Genomic DNA, 21,070 nt, shown 5'->3' with positions numbered 1-21,070 from the left:
AGGTGCTGGACCTAAAACATAAAGTGGTAAGATAGGCATCAAGCTCGGGTTCTCAAACTTCTTTCAAAACATTGTGTTCCCCTCTAGTAGTTCATTGCAAAGCACTTTGAAGAATAGTTGTTTCCTCGGTGACATAGACATTTCTCTGGGACAGGTAACCTGAAAAGTGGGCTACTGAATGGTAATCTCTCAGTACACATATGTGAACGTACAATGGGAAGACTCAAGACTCTGAGCAGCATTCTTCTGCAGCTAATTTTGGGGCTTGTGTCTATTTTGTTTATTTAGTTAGTTTGTTTCTGAGACGGGATTTCATGTAGCCTAGGTTGACTTCAAACTTGCCATGTAGATGGCATTGGCCTTGAACTGATCCTTTTTGCCTCCCCTTCCCAGTCCCGGGATTACAGGCATGAACCACTATGCCCAGCTCTGAGTCTATTTTATTTGCATGTGTTTATAGTGAAGCAGCAAATATGCAGTAAGAATTTGGCAGCAGTCAAAACTATGCTTGAAGTGTATGTATGTTAGCTCGGCTCATCATGAACCAGAGCTCAATAGTGTCCATAAATTCTTCCCTGGGCATCACTGGTCCTCCTCATACTTCATTTGTACTTGAGGTGAAATCCTCATAGTATGCTGGAGAGTTGGATAGGGACAACCCCAGCAGTCTCACACTTTCTAGTGTTTTGTCTAACACTTCTTCCTGTCACTAAACAGCTCACCTCAGGTTGAGAGGGAGCATCTCCAGTGGTTCTGCCCCATGCATTCTATTATTTAGTCAGGTATCCAGGCCCCAGAACACTGTCCAAAGAAATCTCAGAACTAAATAGACACTTTCCTAGGGACTCTTGAGATCCTGAGTGTCAGCTCGAGTTTGAGCCAGAATGTGGCAGTCAGGACCTGTATGACAGATACTGTCTCAAGGTGTTTTCTCTGTGTGGCATTGGGGTCAAACCCAGGGCCTGTGTGTACTGGCAGGCGACAGTCCCAGCCCTGCTAGGACATTTTTGAAAGCTTGCTTAGGATGTGACTTCAAGTTGGCAAGCTAACTGTGATTAAACTAGTCACCCTCATGATCAGACACATAATACAGCCTTTATTATTTTGCTATCTAATTAAACCAGTGTCACCTGCTAAGTTTGCTACACAGCAGAACAGCAGCCTGTTGGAAGAGCAGTTGCACTGCTTGCCAACTGCATAGATACAGGGCAGCACAGTTGAGGCCCAGCTGGCTTTCTACCCGCCCCTTTGAATCTGAAAGGAGCAGCCCACTGAACTTGCTGAACAGAAGACAGAACAGAGAAAGTAGAGTCATTGCCTTGAGGAGAGACCCTCACAGTATGGTTTTGATTTGGAGGGTAGGTGTGAAAGATCTGTGAGGAAGTGGACAGCAAACCCGAGTGCAGACTCTGAGAGAGCGATGGCTAGGTCCCATCTTGTAGTGTAGTTGCGTCTCTCCCTAGGGTGTATGTATCAGAAGGGCAGGGAATAGAGCCAAGGGCCAAGTGTGGGTGCTGTATCCTCCGTGAGCCATGGCGAAAGGTGGAATGAAATGGCGTTGACTTCTCTGAGGGCATAGGTTAAGAGCAGGAGAGTCACTGTCATGATTTATTACCCTGTTTGTAGTGTCACTTCCCCTTGGCAGAAACTTTAAAGAGGCGTCTCGTGTAACAGACTCTCCCAGGCACCAGGCAGCTGTCATATTTAACCTTCGGAGCAACTCTGATATACTGTATTAGCCCGGAGGAAACTACAGCTCAGAGATTAACTAACCCGTCTAAACTCACAACTAGTAGCCAGCATTAAACTAGTTCTCCTTGGTCCTAGTATATTGCCAGTAATGTTCTTTCCTCTGTTCTTTAAAAATAATGTATTTAGGTATTAGAATAATAAAAACATAGTTCTCAAAAATTGGAAAAGTGGGCCCTGGAGCTCTTCCACAGGACCCAGGTTCAATTCCCAGGACCCACATGGTGGCTCGCAACTGTCTTAACTCCAGTTTCAGGGAACCTGATGCTTTTTTCTGGACTTTGAGAGTAACTAGGCATGCAGGTAATGCACAGGCATACATGCAGGCAAAACACGGTGCATATTTTTTAAGTAAATTGGGAAGATACAGAGTGCTAAGCAAGAACATGTTAAAATCCTGATGTTTTTTTTAGTCTTTTTTAATGTGTATCACTAAAAGCAGATATTTGTTGAGTTCTCATTTTGTTCTAGATAGTATTTTTGGCTCCTTTCTTTCTTTCTTTCTTTTTTTCCTTAATTCTTTTTATTTTATTTTTTATTTTTTTCTTTCATTTTTCTTTATTAAGAAATTTTCTACTCACTCCACATACTACCCGCAGATCCCCCCTCCCTTCTCCCACCTCCTAGCCCTCTCTCCCAAGCCACCCCGCATCCCTACATCACCCAAATCGAGGTCTCCCATGGAGAGTCAGCAGAGCCCAGCACACTGAGCCTAGGCAGATCCCCTTCCCACTGCACCCAGGCTGTGCAAGGCGTCACACCACAGGCACCGGATTCCCAGAAGCCTGCCCATAGACCAGGGACAGATCCCGATCCCCCTGCCTGGGTGCCCTCCAAATAGTTCGTTTGGCTCCTTTCTTTGTTGTTGTTATTTTTTAACGTGTGTGTGTGTGTGTGTGTGTGTGTGTGTGTGTGTGTGTGTGCGCGCAAGCGCGTGCTATAGATATCTCTCTGTATGCTGTAAATGTGTTGTTCTGATTGGTTAATAAATAAAATGCTGATTGGCCAGTAGCCAGGCAGAAAGTATAGGTGGGACAAGCAGAGAAGAGAATTCTGGGAAAAGTGAGGAGTCGCCAGCCAGACACAAAGGATGTGAAAACAGAACTGAGAAAAGGTACCAAGCCACGTGGCTAAACATGTATAAGAATTACGGGTTAATTTAAGTGTAAGAGCTAGTCAGTAGTTAGCCTGAGCTAATGGCCAAGCAGTTTTAATTAATATAAGCTTCTGAGTGATTATCAGTGGGCTGTGGGACTGAGGGGGCTTGGTGGGACCCGGAGAAAACTTTCAGTTACGTGTGTGTGTGTGTGTGTGCGCGCGCGCGCGCGCACACGCGCCATTGGAAACGAGAAGAGGGCATTGGATCCCCGGAACTAGAAATGAACTGCTTATCCTCCTGCCTCTGCCTCCCAAGTGTTGGACTTTCGACCATACAACAGCACACTTGGATTAACCCTTTCTCGTGTACTTTATTCTGGCAACATATCAGTAGGCACTGTCATTTTATAGATGAGAACAATAAGCACAAAGACATTAACTCGCCAGTGGCCACACATACTGTGAGCTGAAACCCAGCCGGGCTAGCTCTGCAGCATTTTGTCACCACATTTAGTATTTGGGGCAGATAATTCTTTGATATTTGTTGTAGAATGTTTAGCGGCATCCTTGGATTCTTCCTCCCAGATACCAGTAACCAATATCTCTAGACGTTGCCATATGTCTCCTGGGACGTAAAGTTGTTTCCAGCTAAGAACTGCCAGACTGAAGCCCTGGTGCCCAGCCTCTGGCTTCTACAACCTCTTCATACCTAAAATGTACAGAGTGCCAGCAAGGTGGCTCAGCCAGTAAAGGTGCTTGCTGCCAGGCCTGACAACCAGGATTGGATCACTGGGGCCCACACGGCAAAAGGAAAAAACAGTTCCTGTAAAAGCCAGGCTTGGGTGCACACTTGTAATCTCAGGGTTTGGGAGGTAGACGTAGAAGGATTAGGAGTTTAAGGGACATCCATGACTACATTTCAAATTTGGGGCCAACTTGGGCTATGATCCCTTGTCTAAATAAAAAAATACAAAAACTTAAAAAAATAATAGGATAGGGCCTGGAGAGGTGGCTCAGAGGTTAAGAGTACTCGCTGGCTGCTCTTCAGAGGTCCTGAGTTCAATTCCCAGCAACTACACGGTGGCTCATAACCACCTATAATGAGATCTGGTGCCCTCTTCTGGCATGCAGGCATATATAACATGTATATAACATTGTATATATGATAAATAAATAAATCTTTTTTTAAAGTAAAAAATAATAAGATAAAGTTGTTTAGGGGTCTCAGTCAAGTAAAGCGCTTGCTCTGTGATCAGGAGGACCTGAGATTACTGCCCAGCTCCTGTGTACCGTGCTAGGTGTGGTAAGGATGCTGGGCATCGTGGATGGAATCCCAGTGCTGGGGAGGGAGAGACAGGAGGATCCTAGGGCCTTGCTGGCCAGCCATTTTAGTTTAATTAATGACCTTAGGGCCAATGGCAAACACTTGTCACAAAGGAGGTGGACAGCATTCCTGAGAAAGACACCTACGATTGTCCTGTCTCCACACACACATGCAAACATGTACACATATGCATGCACCTAAGAAGTAAGACAAAGCAAAAGCACTGAAACGTACAGCAAAAAAGAAGACAGGAAACACAGGGGAAAGCAACTTTTGGAGGAGCCTCTTGCTGGGTCTGTCAGGGAGCTGAAGCCAGGGGCAGGGGCCGTGACTTTGAAGACGTGTCCTCCCTGTGATGTGTGCTAGTGTTGCCTGTGCTGGACAGGTGTTTCCCTTGGTGCACCCCTGGGCCTTTGTTTCCACAGTTAACTTGGCAGCCGTGTGTGGGCAGGCGCTCCCACCCTCCCAAGGCTCTCCAGTGTTTAGACCCTGTGGTGGCTACTGCTCGAGCTGGCAGGTGTAGGGGAGGAAACCACAGCACTGAGATCTGTCCAGGCAGACCTGTCTTCATACTCCAGACGCATCAAGCGTTCATCACCCTTCTGTAGGGGTGCAGCTGTGGACATGTATGATCCCTCTACAGCAGTGACCCTCATGGCGGCTAGGTCAGGCCAGAAGTTGACCACAGACTGACTTTGGACTCAGGGCTATTAAACTCCAAAGTGATTCTCAGTTGATGGGGTCAGCACCTAACCACCAGGGCAGCTACCTCCCGCCGTAGGTCCCACTGCACAAGCAGATCCTCTGTGCCCTAAGATGTCCTGTTCTCCCCTTGCATCCCTTGGATGTCTCTTATCTGGGCCAGTGGCATGTGGATGTGTGCTCCCCACAATGGCTGTCCATCTTCGGGTCCTTGGGGCAGCTCTGTTCTTTTTGCTGAGTTTCTCTGAACTGTTTGGTGGTCCTGTCACAGCCTTTGTGAACTCACAATGTTTTTCCTCTTTGGAATCAATTCTTATCCTGACTCTTCTGCACTGTATTACAATGCAGCTTCTAATCCTCTACCTTCCCTAGAAGTCGAGCAGAGCCTTTTAGTTTGATGGACTCTCATTCCTTTCCTCCCTCCCTCCCTTCTTTTTGAAAGGAAGATTACTTTATTTGTATTTCTGTCTGTATGTATATGTCTGTGTGTGTATGTACCTGTGCGTGCAGATGCCCATCGTGGCCAGAAGAAAGTGATCCCCTGTAGCTAGAGTTCCAGGTAATTGTGAACTGCCAGACATGGGTGCTAGGAACAGAAGTGGTCTTCTGCAAGAGCAGCAGGTGTGCCGCCAGCACTCTGACTGCCGAGCCCTCTCTCCAGCCCCCATCTATCTGTCTGATTTTGTCTTTGTTTCCTGTATTGTCAGCATCCTATCTTTCCTGACTTCCTCTTCGTTGCTGTGATAAAAACCTGTGATCCAAAGTAGTTTAGCAGAAGAAAGGCTTACATTCAGCTTACAGAATACAGTCCATCATGGAGGGAAGTCTGGGCAGGAGCTCGAGCAGGAACTGCATGAGAAGTGCTGCCTCCTGGCTGGTTTGCAGACCCGTGCTTATTAGCTAGCTCTCCTATACAGGCCAGGAAGACCTGCCCAAGGGATGCTGCCTCCCACAGTGGCCTGGGTCCCCACCTCAGTTAATAATCAAGAAAATCCCCACAACAGCCAAAAGTCCCTTCGCAGATGACTCTAGGCTGTGTCAACTCCACAGAGTGAACTAGGATGCCGTCCAAAGAGATCTCATCAATCCTGGTGTCCTCGGCCTTCCTTGCTTCCTTCTAGTAGTTTCTCAGTTCGAGGGCTAGCATTCAAACCTTTCATCCACTTTTAGTTCTTTTTATACCTGGCAAGAAGTGGAATTTAATTTCATCCTTTTTCTTGAAGATAATCCTGTTTTTTCAGCACTGTTTATTGAAAACAAAACAAAAAAAAAAAGTCCCTTCTCCAATATGTGTTCTGAACCTTTGTAAAAAATCAGTTGGGTTTAGTTGTGTAGTTCACTTTTAGGAGTGCATGTGTTTGGTGTTTACATTTTTTTTTCTTTTCTTTTCTTTTTTTTTTTTTTTTTTTTTGATGAGGGGAAGGTTGCTGTGTTTGCCATGGCAGGAATGTGGAAGTCAGAGGACAACTTGTGGAAGTCAGTTTTGTCTTTCTACTCTGGATTCCAGGGATGGAGCTCAAGTTGTCAGGGTTGGCAGCAAGTGCCTTTACCTGTGGGACCATCTGAGCAGGCTCCCTGACAACCCTCGATTTCTGTGTGTCTGTGTGTCTGTGTGTGTGCGTCAATGCCAGTACCATGCTGGCTTGATTACTACAGCTTGGCTTTGGCTATTTGGGGCTTTTGTGATTTGATATAAATTGTTTTTTTCCTAATTCTATAACGAATGTCATTGGTGTTTTGTCAGAGGTTGTGTTGAATCTAGAGATCACTTTGAGCATTATGGACGTCTAACAATACTGATTCTTCTATCCATGAACACAAACTTCCTTTTCTTTTCCTTTTCCCCTCCCCCTTTCTTTCCCTCCCTCCTCTGACCCTCCTCATCTCCTATTTCTTCTCTTAGTGTTTTACAGTTTCAGTGTCACAGGCTTTCACATCTTTGATTACATTTCCTCCTAGATGTATGTTTTACAGCCACTATAAATGAGGTTGCTTTCTTTCTTTTTCTTTTTTTTTTTTAATTAATTTATTTATTATGTATACAGTGTTCTGCCTGCAGGCCAGAAGAGGGCGCCAGATCTCATTACAGATGGTTGTGAGCCACCATGTGGTTGCTGGGAATTGAACTCAGGACCTCTGGAAGCGCAGTCAGTGCTCTTAACCTCTGAGCCATCTCTCCAGCCCTCTTTTTTTTTTTTTTTTAAAGATTTATTTATTTATTATGTATACAACATGTATGCCTGCAGGCCAGAAAAGAGCACTAGATCTCATTACAGATGGCTGTGAGCCACCATGTGGTTGCTGGGAATTGAACTCAGGACCTCTGGAAGAGCAGTCAGTACTCTTAACCTCTGAGCCATCTCTCCAGCCCCGAGGTTGCTTTCTTGATCCTAGTTTAGGTAATTTGCTCTTGGTGTATATCAAGCTATTGGCTTTTGTGTATTTATTTTGTACCCTGTAACTTTGCCGAATTTGCTTATTCAGATAGTTTTCAGTGGTACCTGAGGGTTTTCTTCACATTAGAGCATACTATCTGCAAACTGACAACTTGGCTTGTTCTTTGCCACTTTGGTATATTCTTGTTTCTTTCTTTTGCTTGTGACTTTCAGTATAACAATAAATAAAAGTGATGGAAAAGGGCACCCTTGTTCCATCTGAGAGAAAGATTTTCAGCCTTCCCCCACTCATTGTGTTTGGCTTTTATTGTTGTGTTGAGGTATGTTTATGTTTTTTCTATTCCTAACTTGTTAAGAGTTTTGTTTTTGTTTTTGTTTTTTATGTTATTGTTTTGTTGTTGTTTTGTTTAGTTTTGTTTGTTTTTAGAGACAGGGTTTCTCTGTATAGTTTTGGTGCCTGTCCTGGATCTCGCTCTGTAGACCACGCTGGCCTCGAACTCTCAGAGATCCACCTGGTTCTGCTTCCCAGATGCTGGGATTAAAGGTGTGTGCCACCACTGCCCGGCTGTTTTTTTGTTTTGTTTTTTGAGACAGGGTTTCTCTGTGTAGCTTTGGAGCCTCTCCTGGAACTCACTCTGTAGCCCAGACTGGCTCGAACTCACAGAGATCTGCCTGCCTCTGCCTGGCTTGTGAGAGTTTTTAAGGAATGAAGCAAGATTCAATTTTGAGCCGGGTGGTGGTGGTGGCGGTGGTGGTGCATGCCTTTAATCCCAGCACTTGGGAGGCAGAGGCAGACGGATCTCTGTGAGTTGGAGACCAGCCTGGGCTACAGAGTGAGATCCAGGACAGCCAGGGCTACACAGAGAAACCCTGTCTTGGAAAAACAAACAAACAAACAAACAAAAGATTCAACTTTGAATTTATTGTTATTATACTCTTTATTTTCTGAGACAGTGTCATCTTATACTGTAGGGCTGGCCTGCAACTCACTATATAGCTGCTGTTGATCTCACATCTGCATCCCTCCTAACTCATTCCTCTCTAGTACTAAGATTAGAGGCAGCACCTAACATCCTGGCACTTGGGAGGTGGAGGCAGGAGGATTAGAAGTTCAGGGTCGGCCGGGCAGTGGTGGCGCATGCCTTTAATCCCAGCACGAGGGAGGCAGAGACAGGCGGATCTTTGTGAGTTCGAGGCCAGCGTGGTCTACAGAGTGAGTTCCAGGACAGCCAAGGCTACATAGAGAAACCCTGTCTCAAAAAAAAACAAAAAACAGAACAAAACAAAGAAAGAGGTTCAGGGTCATTCTTGGCTGTGTATCAGGTTTGAAGCCAGCCTAGGACATGTGAGATCCTGTCTGAAACAAACAACAACAAACAGAAAGAAAAAGGAAAGAAACTTTAAAAATTCTTCCTTGATCCAAGGAAGTTCAAGAATAAGTTAACGTCCACATATTTGTACAGTTTACACAGTTTTCTGTGACTGATTTCTAGTTTTATTACACTATAGTTGGAAAATAGACTCACTATGATTTCAGGTGTTTGGTGTGCTGTCACTTGTTGAGACTGTTTTGTGGCCTGTCTGTCCTGGGAGTGGTCCCTGTGTTGCTTGGAAGAAGGCACGTGCAGTTGTTGAATGGGATGTTCCCGAGATGTCTGTGAGGCCCTTTGGGCTGTGGTGCCATCAAACTCTGTTCTTCCCTTATGACTTTACATCTGGAGGACCTGTCCATTCCAGGAAATGGGCTACTAAAGTCACCATTGGTTACTATATTGGACACATACTCTCTCTCACTCCGTGTGTGTGTGTGTGTGTGTGTGTGTGTGTGTGTGTGTGTGTGTAACAATGAATAGCAATGTTATATATAACAATTTTTATTATTTTTGGGTGAGGGTGATATATTTATATTTATATATATAAACTGTGTAGCTCTGGCTGTCCTGAAACTTGCTCTGTAGACCAGGCTGGCCTCGAACTCACAGAGATCCACCTGCCTCTGTCTCCCTCGTGCTGGGATTAAAGGCGTGCGCCACCACCGCCCGGCCAGAGGACAACTTAAGTTGGTTCTCTCCTCCCCTCCTTACTTCAGTTAGAGCAATGGATTCAAGTATCTAAGATTTCAAGGCAAACACTTTTACCTGCTGAACCATCTTTCTGCAAACCTGTTCCCCAACTCTCAAACATTCTTAACGCTTGTTAGTGTGGACTATGGGCTGGACATTGAAAGGTTAGCTATCTGTCCCTGTCTTCATACTCTGGCACGTTTTAGTTTGTCATTGTAGTTCAAGCAAGCCTGTATATCTGTGGATGCTCTGCTGACACACTAGATGGCATCCTAAGTCTGGGTTTACTCAAGGCTATGGTTTTGTGTGTTGACACTGTTTTAGCCCTAGAGGGCAATCCAAGGCCAGCCTCAAGTACACAGTTGTTCATCACGAGACACCTAAAGAAGGGTAGTCCTTCTCTGATGTCTGAGGCCAAGGGTAGGGCTGTATGTCTCATCCTCAGCCCTGGCCTATGGTCCCACACTGTGGAGCTGGGCTGAGCTCTGGGCAGAATCATTGTTAAGGTGCTATCCTCAGACTCCTGTAATCACTGATGCTGCAACACTGCCCAGCCCGCCAAGACCAGTGTATCACAGGATAGGCCTGCATTCATTTTCACTAAAACCATGGACTTTGGTACTTGAATAGGTCCTAGAGATCAGGACCCATATATAATGTGTTCTTTAAAAAGAAGTTACATTTTAATAAAGTTTTATGTCCTTAAATTAAAAACATTATTGTGTGTATGTGCATGATGTATGTACGTGTGGGCGTGTGCATGCCATAGTGTGCAAGTGGAAGTCAGAGGACAACTTTTGGGAGCTGTTTCTCTCTCCATGTGGGTTCTAGGATTCTAACTCAGCTTCTCAGGCTTGCATGGCAGATGCTCCACTGAGAATCACTGGCCCTTCTTATGTCTTTTGAGACAGAGTCTGAAACTAGCTGGCATAGAACTTGCTATGTAGACCAGGCTGGCCTTCAACTCTCAATGGTCTTCCTGTCTCCTAGTGCTGAAATTACAGGCATGTGTCACTATGCCTGTGGAGACCTTGACTTTAAAAGAGTGTTGCTGTAGTTATGAGAGAGACTGAAGGATACAAGCTTTCCTGGCCACCTAAAATCATGTTAAACATGCAGACTTTCTGATATTTTTTAGTTTTGATTGTCACAGGTGATTTCGGAAAAACAAAAACAAAAACCCACAACCTTAAGTATTGTCAACTCAGGTCTTCAAAGCCGTATCACACATCATGTGCTATAGTGATCACACTAACATTAGTCCCATAGTTTGGACTTGTTAAGGAAAAATGGCTTTTGTGAAGGGCCTAGTGTACCTAATTATCATTTAGAACATGTTACTTTCATTGGTTTTCCATTTCCTCCCTGCAGGTATGTTGGTGGCTACCTTAAGGGATTCTATAAAGCATTTATCACAGTGTCTCCACCCCAGTCTCTTAGCTCAGGGCCAGACAGCAAGCATCCAGAAGCTTCTGTAAGTTCAGGGGCATGCTGTGAACTTGTTTTCCTGGAAGTGGCATGCTAGTAGTTGTTCAGTAACTGGCTCTATAGAGAAGATGATAAAAAATTATCATGTTTGTCTATTTCTGTGGTGTGAATATGTCTTAGTTTGGGTTTCCATTACTGTGAAGAGATACCATGACAACTCTTACAAAGGAAAAACACTTAATTGGGGGTGGGTTACATTTTCAGAGGTTCAGCCCATTATCATCATGGCAGGGAACATGGCAGTGTGTAGGCAGACATAGTGCTGGCTACATCTTGATATGAAGGCAACAGGAAGTGGACTGAGTCACTGGTTTGGCTCAAGCACATATGATACCTCAAAGCCCGCCTCCACAGTGACACACTTCCCCCAACACCACACCTGCTCCAACAAGGCCACACTTCTTAAAAATGCCACTCCCTTTGGAGGACATTTTCTTTCAAATCACCACATTCCACTCCCTGGCCCCCAAAGGCTTATAGCCATATCATAATGCAAAATACATTTAGTCCAACTTCAAAAGTCCCCATAGTCTATTACAGTCACAACAATGTTCAAAGTCTCTTTTGAGGTTCGTGCAATCTCTTAACTGTAATCCCTTATAAAATTAAAATAAAAAAGTAGATCACATACTTCCAGCGTATAATGGCACAGGATACACATTACCATTCCAAAATGTAGGGAAGGGAGCATAGTGAGGAAATACTGGACCAAGGCAAGACTGAAAACCAGCCAGGCAAACTCTAAATTCCGCATCTCCATGTCTGATGTCAAAGCACTCTTCCCATCTCCAACTCCATTCAGCTTTGTTGACTGCAACTTACTTCTCTCTCTCGGGCTGGTTCCACTCCCTGTTAGCAGCTCTCCTCAGTGGGTATCCCACGACTCTGGCATCTCTAACATCTTGGGGTCTCCAAGGCAATCCAGACTTCAACTTCACAGCTTCACGCAGTGGCCTTTCTAGGCCTGCATTCAGGGACACCCCTGACACATTCCTTAACTCTAAATCCAGAACCACAGCCAAAGCTGCTAAATTCTGCTGCTTGCTGGGGCTGGAACATGGCCTTGTTATTCAATTACATCTTCTCAGCTTTCTGTTTTTGATGGTTACTTTCATTGCCTAAGCTTGGCTGTCCTGGAACTTGCTCTGTAGACCAGGTTGACCTCAAACTCAGATCCACCAGCCTCTGCCTTCCAAGTGCTGGGATTAAAGGCGTGTGCCACCACTCCCCAGGTGGTGGCTGTGATTTTTAAACAGCTCGCCATGTTGCATATTTCTTTTTAAATATGTAACCTTTTTATATATTCTTTGAGAATTTCATACATGCAAACAATGTATTTTGATCATATTTGACCCCAGCTCCCCTGTCCAACTCCTGTCAATCTCCCCCTTCACCCCTGCCTTTCAGAATCATGTTTTTGTGTGTTTTGGTTGAGATGGGGTCTTACTATGTAGCCCTGGCTGGCCTGGAACTCAATAAATAGACCAGACCACCCCCAGATTTGCGGAGTTTGAAGTACAGAGTAGAAGCACTCTGCCTTAGAGTGGTGGGATTACAGGGGTGCACCTCCATGCCTGACCTGTTTTTGTTCTTGTTTTTAATAACTCGCCAAGTCCAATTTGTGTTGCCCATATATGCATTGCTGTGGGACCATCCAGTGGAGCATAGTCGTATCCCCAAAGAAACTGACTGCCTCCCCAGCAGCCATCAGCTGTCAGTAGCTCCCAGCTAGGGACGGACGTATCACAAATTCCAGAGTTCAAGTTGAGGAGATGTTTGTTATCTGTGGGTAGGCAGGAGGATCTGGGGGATAACTGGATACTTCTGCTTTTGGATGAGGAATCCAGAAAGGCTCCCAAGTACAGCTTGTGTGACCCTCTGGATTCAGGTCAAGCCCCTTGTCTCTGTGCATGAAGCTCACCCAGGGAGTGAAGCGCCTGAGGTGGCCACCATTTCCAACTGTGTGACCGAGGGGAAAGCCTCAGGCTCCTCTCACTTGTGAAACCGACTAGTAAGTAGTATCTGCTCTAAGAGTTACACATAGGCCATCCTTGACCACAGGAAGTACTAACTGGGGGTGAGATTAATGCTGTCATGGCCCCGCTGTAATCGAATTGCCACTGCTATCTGAAGAGACCTTAGGTGCTGCAGTCTGTACTTATCTAAAGTGACCTTAGGTGCTGCAGTCTGTACTTATCTAAAGTGACCTTAGGTGCTGCAGTCTGTACTTATCTAAAGTGACCTTAGGTGCTGCAGTCTGTACTTATCTAAAGTGACCTTAGGTGCTGCAGTCTGTACTTATCTAAAGTGACCTTAGGTGCTGCAGTCTGTACTTATCTAAAGTGACCTTAGGTGCTGCAGTCTGTACTTAGTTTTCGGTTCTGGAGACAGAATCTCACTATGTCATCCAGGTTGTCTTCAAAGAAATCTTCCTGCTTCAGCCTCCCACGTGTTGGGTTACAGGCATGCACTACCACTCCCAGATTACATTTTTTTAAAAGACCTATTTTCTTTTTTCTCTTTCTTTTTTTTTTTTTTAATTTTTATTTTACGTGCATTGGTGTTTTTTGCCATGGGTGTCGGGTCCCCTGGAACTGGAGCTACAGACAGCTGTGAGCTGCCATGTGGGTGCTGGGAATTGAACCTGGGTCCTCTGGAAGAGCAGTCAGTGCTCTTAACTGCTGAGCCATCTTTCCACCCACCCCCCCCCACCCCCCGCCAGATTACATTTTTAAATAAATCTCAAATATGAGAATGGTAGCTGGGTGGTGCACACCTTTAATCCCAGCACTCGGGAGGCAGAGGCAGGTGGAGCTCTGTGAGTTCGAGGCCAGCCTGGTCTATAGAGCAACTTCCAGGACAGCCAGGGCTAGCTATTACACAGAGAAACAAAACAAAACAAAACAAAACAACAACAAAAAGAATGGTTTTCCTATGCAGTGAGAATGCTGATGAGTATTTGTAATAAAGCTTGTGGCTATTTCAGGAGGAAAACAGTCAGTTGTTAGGGATGTTTGTATGTGTGTATGGCACGTGTATGTGTGGTACACGTGCATGTGTGTGTGGAGGCCAGAGGTTGATACTGGGCGTCTTTCTCTGGTCTACCTTACTTCTAGAGACAGGCTCTCCCACTGAAGCAGAGCGTGCAGAGCTGGCTAATCCAGCCAGCCACCTTGTCCTGGGAACCCCGTCTCAGTCTCCCACGTGCTGGTATTATAGCCAGGCTTCCGTGCCCACCAGCTTTTATGTGGGTTCTGGAGGTCTAAGACCCCTGTTGGATATTTGTGTGGCAAGCACTTTACCCACTGAGCATTCTCCTAGCTCCCCTTACTGGAGTTTTAAAACTCCCTAGGTGTGATGTTGCATGGTGTAGAAACTAACTAACTAGCCATTGATCAGCTTAGCTGGGATCGGTCCTCCACAGGACACAGCGTTCATCGTGTGTGCTCCTCTGGGTTTTTGTTTGTTTTCTTTTGACAGAGTCTCACTATGCAGCTCTGGCTGGCCTTGCACTCATAGAGATCCACTTGCCTTTGCTTCCCTAGTGCTGAGATTAAAAGTGTGTGTCCTCACAGCCAAGAATCCCTCTCTTCTTTGTGGTTCTTCCCTTTATCTCATTAGCTTCCAGTCTTTCATCCATCCATCCATCCATCCATCCATCCATCCATCCATCCATCCACTCATGCATCCATCTATTCATCCTTCCTTCTTTCTATTCGATCTTCCATCCATCCATCCTTCCTTCTATCTATCCATTCTTCCATCCATCCTTCCTTCCTTCCATCCGTCTGTCTGTCTGTCCATCCGTCCACCCACCCACCCTTCCTTCCATCCATCATTCCATTCATCCATCCATCCATCCTTCCATCCATCCATCTTTCCATTCTTCCATCCACTACATATAAGTTTCAAAAAGTTAATGGTGTAACTTACACAAACATGATGAACGTGAAAGAAAGATTTGTTCACTTACTATTGAAGGAGAAGTCCAGATAAGGGTGCTTCTAAGAGCATTTGAAAGAATGCAGATTTAGAGGCATTTAAAAAAAAGTCAGCATTAAAACAGTGTCAGCTGGTTAGACACAGAACTGGTTAATGTCCTATAAGGCAGCAAGCGCCTAACCTTTGGGATTATTTGTTCAGCTAGACAGGAATATGTAAGTTAACATGTAACTTCACAGTGTATCTGTCACTTCTAAAATTACTATGTATAGGAGACTCTAGGCATAGTTACTAAGTAAACCGCCCTTTTATTTCAGAACCATGCCCTGAAAGGCATTTATTTCCATACTAGCAGAAGCCTTTGAGAACTTTTACTCTGGGACTCCAGAATGACAAGGAGCAGGCTTTCCCCTGCTTTGGGTTAGACCTGTCTGAGGACACCTAAGCTGTCCTTCCTCTGCCTTAGTGCCTTAGACTGCCTTAGGCCGGTTTTACCGCTCTCGCTTTCAGCAGTCATGGTTTCCTCTCTTTCTGTGGTCACCAGTGTCTCAGCTCCCTGAGGACACAGTGATCTTCTGTCCGCTGCCACTGAATTCTCCTAGCAGAGCCATGGGTGGGAGGAGTTTATTTAAGTTCTCTGTCCTTATGGATCCAGTTTAGTTAATATTTAACAAGCAATTATTAATGCAAAGTACTTCAGTTAGACTCTGTGGGGCATGGAGAAAGGAACAATACCTCCTCCAGAACCCATAATTCAATGGGGAAGACAGAAACGTGGAAAGCCTTCCGAAGTTGTGTTTCTTCATCGTGACTGAACATTAGGGTCACCTGGGGAACTCTGAAACACCCTGATGCCTTCTACATTCCAGACTCATTAAATCAGAATCCCAGGGCTGGGGGATGGGACCAAATCAGTCTGTTTTAGAGGTTTCTGGGAGATTCTAGTGTACTGCTAAGCTAGAGTAAAAAAAACCGGGAAAATTTCATGAAGCATCAAGTGCTGAATCAACAGGGCACCACAGCCCTGGACAGGCTAACCTACTATCCAGTTACGCTTCCGCCCACAAGTGCAGAAAATACAGCCTTTGTTCGTAAGCGTGGGGAAGTGTCAGGTCAGTTTGATTGCAAAGCACCCACCACACATGCTCACTGGGGGCTGGAAGATGGCTCAGTCAGTCAAGTACTTGCCATGCAAGCGCCAGGACCTGACTTGGTCTCCTAGAACCCACTTGAAGGGCTGGGCACTGCCGAATGGTCCTGCTGTCTCTGGTGCAGAGCGGAGACAGGAGGACCTCAGGAGGTGCTAGCTAGCCGGTCCGAGGCCTTTGTCAAAAACTACAGTGGAGGGCCTGAAGAGGTGGCTCAGTGGTTAAGAGCATTTGTTGCTCATGCAGATACCCCAGCTTTGGTTCCCAGCACATGCATCGTGGTTTATAACTGCCTGTAACTCCAGTTCCAGGGGATCCAACACCTTCTTCTGATTGCTGAAGACACCAGGCTTGCACACAGTGCACATGCATGCAAGTAGGAAAACGGCTCATACACATAAATCTAAAGAAATTTTAAAATAATGTGTGGATATTACAACTTACCCATACCCACATTTGTTTTAAAATGTAACACAGAGGAGAGTGAGGAAGATACACCAATGTCCACACACAGGCAAATGAGCATCACCCAGACACACACACACAAAGAAAAATACCTTAGGAGGTATGCCTTGAAGGAGGTTGTGTCTCTAAGGAAAAAGGGGCCTCAAAGATCAACCCAGAAGGCTACCCTCTGAATTTCTCCTCTGTGCTGTTTTTTTTTTTTTTTTTTTTTGGTTTTTCGAGACAGGGTTTCTTTGTGTAGCTTTGTGCCTCTCCTGGAACTCACTTGGTAGCCCAGGCTGGCCTCGAACTCACAGAGATCCCGCCTGGCTCTGCCTCCTGAGTGCTGGGATTAAAGGCGTGCGCCACCACCGCCCGGCTTCCTCTGTGCTATTTTACCGGGATTTTTTTCTCCCTTATCTTTCTGAGGATCCATTCTTCCTCCCTCCCTCCCTTTCCTCCCTTCCCCCCTCCTTCCCTCCCTCCCTCCCTTCCTTTCTTTCCTCCTTTTCCCTTTTTTGAGACAGGGTCTCTACATCACCCTGGTTGTCCTGGAACACATAGAGTTCTCCACACCCAGATCAGTAGTTACATTTTCTTACCAGTGGACGAGTTCTAATCACTGACAAACCACCTCTGTCAGTGTCAAATACAGTGGATGGATAGTCTTTCTGCCACTCTTGGGTAATACACACAACGGACTCTAAGTTGGCCTGCCACAGAGGTACCTGCACATCTGTGTTTACTGCAGCACAACTCACCACAGCCAAGATGTGGAACCAGTCAGTAGATGAATAAAGAAAATCAATCTCTCTCTTTCTCTCTCTCTCTCTCTCTCTCTCTCTCTCTCTCTCTCTCTCTCTCACTCTCACACACACACACACACACACACACACACACACACACACATACACACACACACACACACACACACACACGAGCACAGTGGAGTCCTGTCCATCCATAAAGAATGAAATTATATCATTTACAGGAAAGTGGATGGAAGCGGAGATCTTAGTAACAGAACAACTCAGACGCAGACAGACAAGTATCACATGTTTTCTCCCATCTCTGGATCGTAGATTTTGAATAGATACATAAAATCATTAATATATACATATGTGTGTAGGTGTGTACGTGTGTGTGTGAGAGAGAGAGAGAGACATGACATAGAAGCAAGATTGTCTGGGAGAAGAAAGAGACTAGCAAGAGGGAGAAAGGGATGTTTTGAAGAGTGGATGTGGTTAAGCACCTGACTCGCTTGAATGAAATGTCTTTATGCAACCCAGTACTACAGTGAATATTCTAAGAAGGATTGTCTTGTCAGTAGCCAGCTTACACAACAGCGTTTTAACAGGAGGCTTTGTTCTTCTTGTCTTATCTAGACCTAAGAGGAAAAGAGTGACTATGGTTTTTGCTCACAGAATGGATAACGACCAGCCGCCTGTGGTGACTGCTACCCTGCTGGCGCCGCTTCAGAACCACAGCTGCATGGAAGCAGCCGAGGCCCTGCTGCCCCATGGCCTGATGGACTTCCATGAGGAACACAGCTGGATGAGCAACAGGACAGATCTTCAGTATGGACTGAACCCTGGAGAGGTGGCCACAGCCAGCATTTTCTTTGGCGCTCTGTGGTTGTTCTCTATCTTTGGCAATTCCCTGGTGTGTCTGGTCATCCACAGGAGCCGGAGGACTCAGTCCACCACCAACTACTTTGTGGTCTCCATGGCGTGTGCCGACCTCCTCATCAGCGTGGCCAGCACACCGTTTGTTGTGCTGCAGTTCACCACTGGAAGGTGGACCCTCGGGAGTGCCATGTGCAAGGTAGTGCGCTATTTCCAGTATCTCACTCCCGGCGTCCAGATCTACGTGCTCCTCTCCATCTGCATAGACCGCTTCTACACCATCGTCTACCCGCTGAGTTTCAAGGTGTCCAGAGAAAAGGCCAAGAAGATGATCGCAGCCTCCTGGGTGCTGGATGCAGCCTTTGTGACGCCCGTCTTCTTTTTCTATGGCTCTGGCTGGGACAGCCATTGTAACTACTTCCTCCCTCCCTCCTGGGAGGGGACCGCCTACAAGGTCATCCACTTCCTGGTGGGCTTTGTGATTCCCTCTGTCCTCATAATCTTATTTTACCAGAAGGTCGTAAAGTATATCTGGAGGATAGGCACTGATGGGCGGACCCTGAGGAGGACGATGAACATTGTCCCCAGGACAAAGGTGAAAACGGTCAAGATGTTTCTCCTCTTGAACGTGGTGTTTCTATTCTCCTGGCTGCCTTTCCATGTGGCTCAGCTCTGGCACCCCCATGAGCAAGACTACAAAAAGAGCTCCCTTGTCTTCACGGCGGTCACATGGGTATCCTTCAGCTCTTCAGCCTCGAAACCCACTCTCTACTCAATTTATAATGCCAATTTTCGGAGAGGGATGAAAGAGACTTTCTGCATGTCCTCCATGAAATGTTACCGCAGCAATGCCTACACCATCACCACCAGTTCAAGGATGGCCAAAAGAAACTATGTTGGCATTTCGGAAATCCCTCCCATGAGCAGGACGATAACCAAAGACTCCATCTATGACTCATTTGACCGAGAAGCCAGGGAAAAGAAGCTTGCCTGGCCCATCAATTCAAACCCACCAAACACTTTTGTCTAATTTCTAAGAATTCTTTCACTGTTATGTGCGGAGATTAAAAGGCTTTAACTATGAGAGGGGAGTGAGTTCCTTAGTTTTCACTCACCTGTCTATTTTGTAAAGTGCATTCACTGCTGATTGTGGTTTCTGGGGACTTTGTTCTACCTGCTTTTTGTTGGTCGGTAGCGCTCCCACCATTTCATGGGCATTAGATGCCCATGAAAAGTTCCTTCCTGGGCTGGAGAGATGGCTCAGTGGTTAAGAGCACTGGTTAGTCTTCCAAGGACCCAAGTTCAAACCCCAGCACCCACACCACACAGGAGCTCACAGTCACCTTTAGTTCCAGCTTCAGGGGATTCAGTAACCTCTCCTGGCCTCTCAGGACACTACACACTTGTGGTGCATAGACATTTATAAAGGCAAAACACCTGTACACATAAAATTTAAAAAAAAAAAAAAAAAAAAAAAAAAAAGCTTATTTGTTCGTTTGTTTGAAAGTTTCCTGAATGGGGACGATGGATCAGAGGGTAAGGGCACTTCCTCCCCAGTCTGACAGCTCCAGTTCAATCCCTGGAGTCCACATGGTGGAAGGAGAGGACCAGCTCCTGTAAGTTGTCTTCTGGTCTCCACACAAGTATTGTGGCATGCGTGCACTTGTGTGTGCACACACTCACACTAAATAAATGTGAAAGAAAAATTCAAAACACTTTTTGCTCTGTCATCAGGTCAGTATACACATGCTTCCATTTTTGGTTCTGTCTTGCTTTATTTTGTTTTTCTTGTCTTTTCTCTACTGAATTTTTATAACTGTGGCCTCCTGTTTCACTGAAATCCCATAAGGGATATATTTCAAGAACTTATGTTTCTCCGGCTCAGCAACACAGTATGTATTTGCATGTTACCTCCTGAAGTGGGGGCGGGGCACTGGCTGTTGACCATCCACCAGAGCCTAACGGAACTGCTGGGAGGCCTCCTGTGATGGGTTTAATCATTATTTGAGAGAGAATGGGTAGAGTCATCTACATTCCTTGCCTTTTCTTGTTTTCATCCTTCCTTAATCCAAGCAGCTGGGGAAGCCTTGAAAATTCATTATTTTATTTATTGGTGGTGATGGGGTTCACTTGGAGAGACCAGAGGACAACTTGGAGGAGTCAGTTCTCACCTTCCACTGTGTAGGTTGTGGAGCTTGAACTTAGGTCATTAGGCTTGACAGTAGGCACCTCCCACTGAGCCTTCCTGCTGGTCTACGCCTGGAAATCAGTGTGCTATTTCCCTCGTACCTGTGACCCATCCACAGTTCCTCGGACCCGTATCTCCTTTCTCTAAGTCATACACAGGCAAAGGAGCAAGTGACCTTGCCAGGATTGCCAAACACAGGAATTGCTCTGCAGTTCACAAAGAGACCTTCAAATGCCTGGCCCTGCTGTGACCACTGGGACACAAAGGGCAAGATTTGACTAGTTTTTCTTCTATAAATTCTGACAGAAGCCTTTTATTGTAATTGCAATTAAAAAAATAAACTTTATGTGTCTGTGTAGGTGCCCATAGAGGCCAGAAGATGGCCTTGGATCCGGTGGGGTTGGAATTACAGGCTGTTGTGAGCCACCCAACACAGGTACTGGGGGCCAAATTTGGGTCCACTGCAAGAGCAGTATGTGCTCCTAACTGATGAGCCATGCCTCTAGCCCCATGAGGTTCATCTCCAGTCAGATATGGTTCTCTTCTCTCTCTCTAGATGGAACCATGATTCACCTTCCAAACTCAAACTCTCCTTTCCTGTGTGACTTAGGATTTGACTCCTTGGTTCCCTGGTGTACATTATTTGAAATCTAGCACTAGTACATTTAGAATTTTTTTTAAAGATTTATTTATTATGCATACAGTGCTCTGCCTGCATGTATCCCTGCAGGCCGGAAGAGGGCACCAGATCTCATTACAGATGGTTGTGAGCCACCATGTGGTTGCTGGGAATTGAACTCAGGACCTTTGGAAGAACAGACAGTGCTCTTAACCTCTGAGCCATCTCTCCAGCCCCTAGAAGTTTTTTTTTAATAGCTGGATATAGCACACACTCATAATTCT

General features: G+C 45.7%; 1 protein-coding gene across 2 annotated transcripts in view; it reads left to right on the top strand.

Annotated features, from left to right (window-relative positions):
- The window catches only part of Gpr19 (G protein-coupled receptor 19), a 37,896-nt gene extending 18,781 nt beyond the window's left edge, over positions 1–19,115 (top strand). For both annotated transcript variants that reach the window (XM_059258706.1, XM_059258705.1), the window contains exon 3: positions 17,740–19,115. In XM_059258706.1, the coding sequence (XP_059114689.1) occupies positions 17,762–19,009 (1,248 nt within the window). In that variant the 5' untranslated portion in view covers positions 17,740–17,761 and the 3' untranslated portion in view covers positions 19,010–19,115. The remainder of the gene's footprint in view (positions 1–17,739) is intronic.
- The last annotated feature ends 1,955 nt before the right edge of the window (positions 19,116–21,070 follow it).

Source organism: Peromyscus eremicus, chromosome 3 (assembly GCF_949786415.1).
Source record: "Peromyscus eremicus chromosome 3, PerEre_H2_v1, whole genome shotgun sequence".
In the NCBI taxonomy this organism is placed as follows: Eukaryota; Metazoa; Chordata; class Mammalia; order Rodentia; family Cricetidae; genus Peromyscus; species Peromyscus eremicus.
The sequence above is the reverse complement of the archived record's forward strand: the minus strand, read 5'-3'. Positions and strand labels throughout refer to the sequence as shown.